This window comes from Nanorana parkeri, unplaced genomic scaffold, assembly GCF_000935625.1.
Source record: "Nanorana parkeri isolate BGI_ZX_2015 unplaced genomic scaffold, ASM93562v1 scaffold1028, whole genome shotgun sequence".
Classification (NCBI taxonomy): Eukaryota; Metazoa; Chordata; class Amphibia; order Anura; family Dicroglossidae; genus Nanorana; species Nanorana parkeri.
In genome coordinates this window covers 40,140-43,136 of record NW_017307296.1, presented here as the reverse complement: position 1 = coordinate 43,136, position 2,997 = coordinate 40,140, and the positions used below count along the sequence as shown (strand labels likewise).

Sequence of the window (2,997 nt, the reverse complement as noted above, 5' to 3'; positions counted from 1 at the left end):
CCCCCATGTATGTCCCTTGTTTAAATCGTATCCCATTTTTTTTTTTTTTTGCAGCTATACTATATCATTTTATTAACCTTTTTTTTTGTTTTTAAAAACCTTTTTATCATTTTGTTTAATTTTGATAGATTTCCCACAAATATAAATATCAATATAAGGATAATAAAAAAAAAACCCAACAATATTAATCAGCATTCCTGCAAAATGATTGCAGACATGAGACCAGTTAGATCAGACTTTTATTTTCGGTCTCTGACCGGACTGGTAGACGTGAACAAAGGCGAACTTCCAATACTCGGATCAAAGATCGGCACTGCTATTACATCATTGTACCGAGCAAAAATAATGGGATCCTGCTTCCAGGCCCCAACTCTCCAGAGCGATGGGAGGATGTATTGTGTCCCCCGTGTGCCAGGCCTGTTATTCCTGATGGGATTATTTCCAGACGTGCCGTACAAAGCCGAAATAAGACGGAATTTGCAGCCTTGTAAATTTAGAACGGGAGATAGAGTTTCATGTTGGTTGTGAAGCGGGAGCCGTCCGGATTCAGGACGTGGCTGCTGTGATTGTGTCTGGTTGTACTGTACACAACCCGGATTTATGTACAATTCTGAAACTTGGGTGAGCTAGAGAATAATTCGCCTCCTATGACAGACGGGCGATACAAATCGGGGTGTGGGTGTAAAATTGTCACCTGCAGGCTGACGGGATTCCTCGCTGCTTATTCACTTCTGTTAGTCTGATTGCTTTTGTGTGTGTCACTGTCAGTCTTTTTCTGTTGAAGTGACAAATATACCGTATTTTTCCGTCTATAAGACGCTCCCATGTGTATAGGACGCCCCCCCCCCCCCCCCACACTTTTCTTACCCAAAATTCAGAAATCCATTTTTTTACATACTCTTTTGCATAACTGATTACATCCAGTTTAAATTTTGCAGAGTAAGACAGCCGCTTCCTGGTACCGGTATTTTTTTGTTTTCTGACATTTTTATGGCCACTGGCTACACGCTCCCCGCAGCATCAGCTGACGTCGGGTACATAAGGCTCATGATTGGAGGAAACCTGTTAGCTTGTCTCTGCAATCGGAAGTTTCACTCGTGAGGCTAGTTTGCAGAGGTATCGGCAGTTTGGCAAACGCGGTTCTCCTCTCGGCCCCCCGTGTATAAGACGCCCCTCCATTTTTAGGTAAATATTTTTAAGAAAAAGTATAGTCTTATACACGGAAAAATACAGTAATCCAATCCTCTGATTTCAATGTTCTGTTACAATAAAACATTGAAACTCCCAAGGTGTGTTTTGCTGCACAAGTAATCTCTTCCCTTATGTACACACAATATATAAATCCAAATGTGACATATAACATACACTGATACGTGTTCTATTACTTTCATAAGTACAATACACACATGGGAATGTGATCAGGATTACAAATGTTACAAGTAGATCTTCTCCTATTTTGTATTTTGTCATTACCGGCCCTTTAATGCCCCAATTCTATCTGTTTGTTTTTATTTCAGACTTTTCCACTACCTCTCCTGTATTTTGGGAATCAAATCACAGGATTGTTCAGCACAAAGAGGCTAAAGTAAGTTCGATCCACCTCTCTCCTCCCGAGCCCAGACGGGTTCCTAATTGAGGCATAAAAAAAAGGAATGGTTTCCTGAGACGCTGCGCAGAGTGATGACAATGACGACCCCAATCATTGTCACCAGTTATGAGATGAATAGGAGGGATCACATCCATTACATATAAAACGTGTAAGCAGGTGGTCTCGGTGACCATTGGCTAGGGGTTAAACAATTAAACTTTATGGTGTATATGTAAAACTATAGTATCTGGATATAGAAGAGGGGTGTTGGAACCCCTGTCAGTATTGCGGTCGTGTGTCTGGAGAGTTTTAAACCGAAGTGCAGTTATCCTTTTCAGCCCTTTGCTTCACTTAGTCCCTGGCCTCCAGATGCTGGCTCATAGAATTCTATAGGGCTCTATTGGGCAGGCACGGCCAGAATGTAAACCGTCACTGGTGGCCACAGCCATTGGTTCATGCCAGGTATATATCCGTAGAGCGAGAGAGTGGGTTGGGTCAGGGCAAAAGGAAAATTGCACTTTGTTTTAAAGTGCACTTCTCCTTTTAACCGCACCCCCAATGCTCCTCACCCATGTATGTGCGTTGCAGTGCACTATGCATTGTAGTGTAATACACTGCAAAAAAATTGATTTTTGCATGCGCTTTTTTTGGTACATAGGGATTTCATGCGAATGAATCGGCTCCTTTTTTTTTTTAAATGCAAGGCACATCAACGTCGTACCAGAAAAGTGTGAATGCAGACTTAAAGGAGAACTATGGCCTAACCTTTTTCGGCCATAGTTCTCTTTAGAGTCACAGGAGGACGTATACTAATGTCCTCCAGTGACCCAAAATTCAGCATATAGCACGCCATTGCCCTCTATATGCTGACAGCGCAGAGCTGCACTGATGGATGGATCCTGACAATACCGTTGAGATCCACCCTGCTGGCTAATTGACAGAGGCAGAGCCAGCTGTTCCCACCCCCTCACTGTTTGTTCCTCCAGTCAGCACTGGGGGATCGGAGAGGAGGGGGGAATCCCTGCAGGGAGCTGTGACTGCTCTCTGCATGGAGAGGATCAGGAAGTCCGCGATCGGTGGTATGTGATTGCTGACTTCCCGATCAATAGAGCCGACCTGTGACCGCTTCAGTGTCATAGTTTGGCTTGAATGCTCGCCCCATAATTCTCCTTTTGATGAAGTTGGATGCTGTTGGGACTTATCCCTCGTGAAATGCATGTGATTTGTGTCCGTGTTACAAGGGCCCCTTGGGTTATAGTTTTTCCAGATGTTTTCATGAGAACCATTAAAGAAACTTCCTCCCCATTGTGAATGGCAACAAAATTATTGCAGGTAGTAATATTTGCAGTGTGTGTATAACTGATGACGGCGGTCACTCTTTCAGGAGATGGGAGGGGTTAATGTGAACT

General features: G+C 43.4%; 1 protein-coding gene across 1 annotated transcript in view; it reads left to right on the top strand.

The window, feature by feature from the left end:
* The window catches only part of SLC35D1 (solute carrier family 35 member D1), a 22,955-nt gene that overhangs the window by 7,826 nt on the left and 12,132 nt on the right, over window positions 1-2,997 (top strand). Inside the window, exon 4 of the mRNA XM_018567300.1 lies at window positions 1,518-1,585. Within this exon, the coding sequence (XP_018422802.1) occupies window positions 1,518-1,585 (68 nt within the window). The remainder of the gene's footprint in view (window positions 1-1,517; window positions 1,586-2,997) is intronic.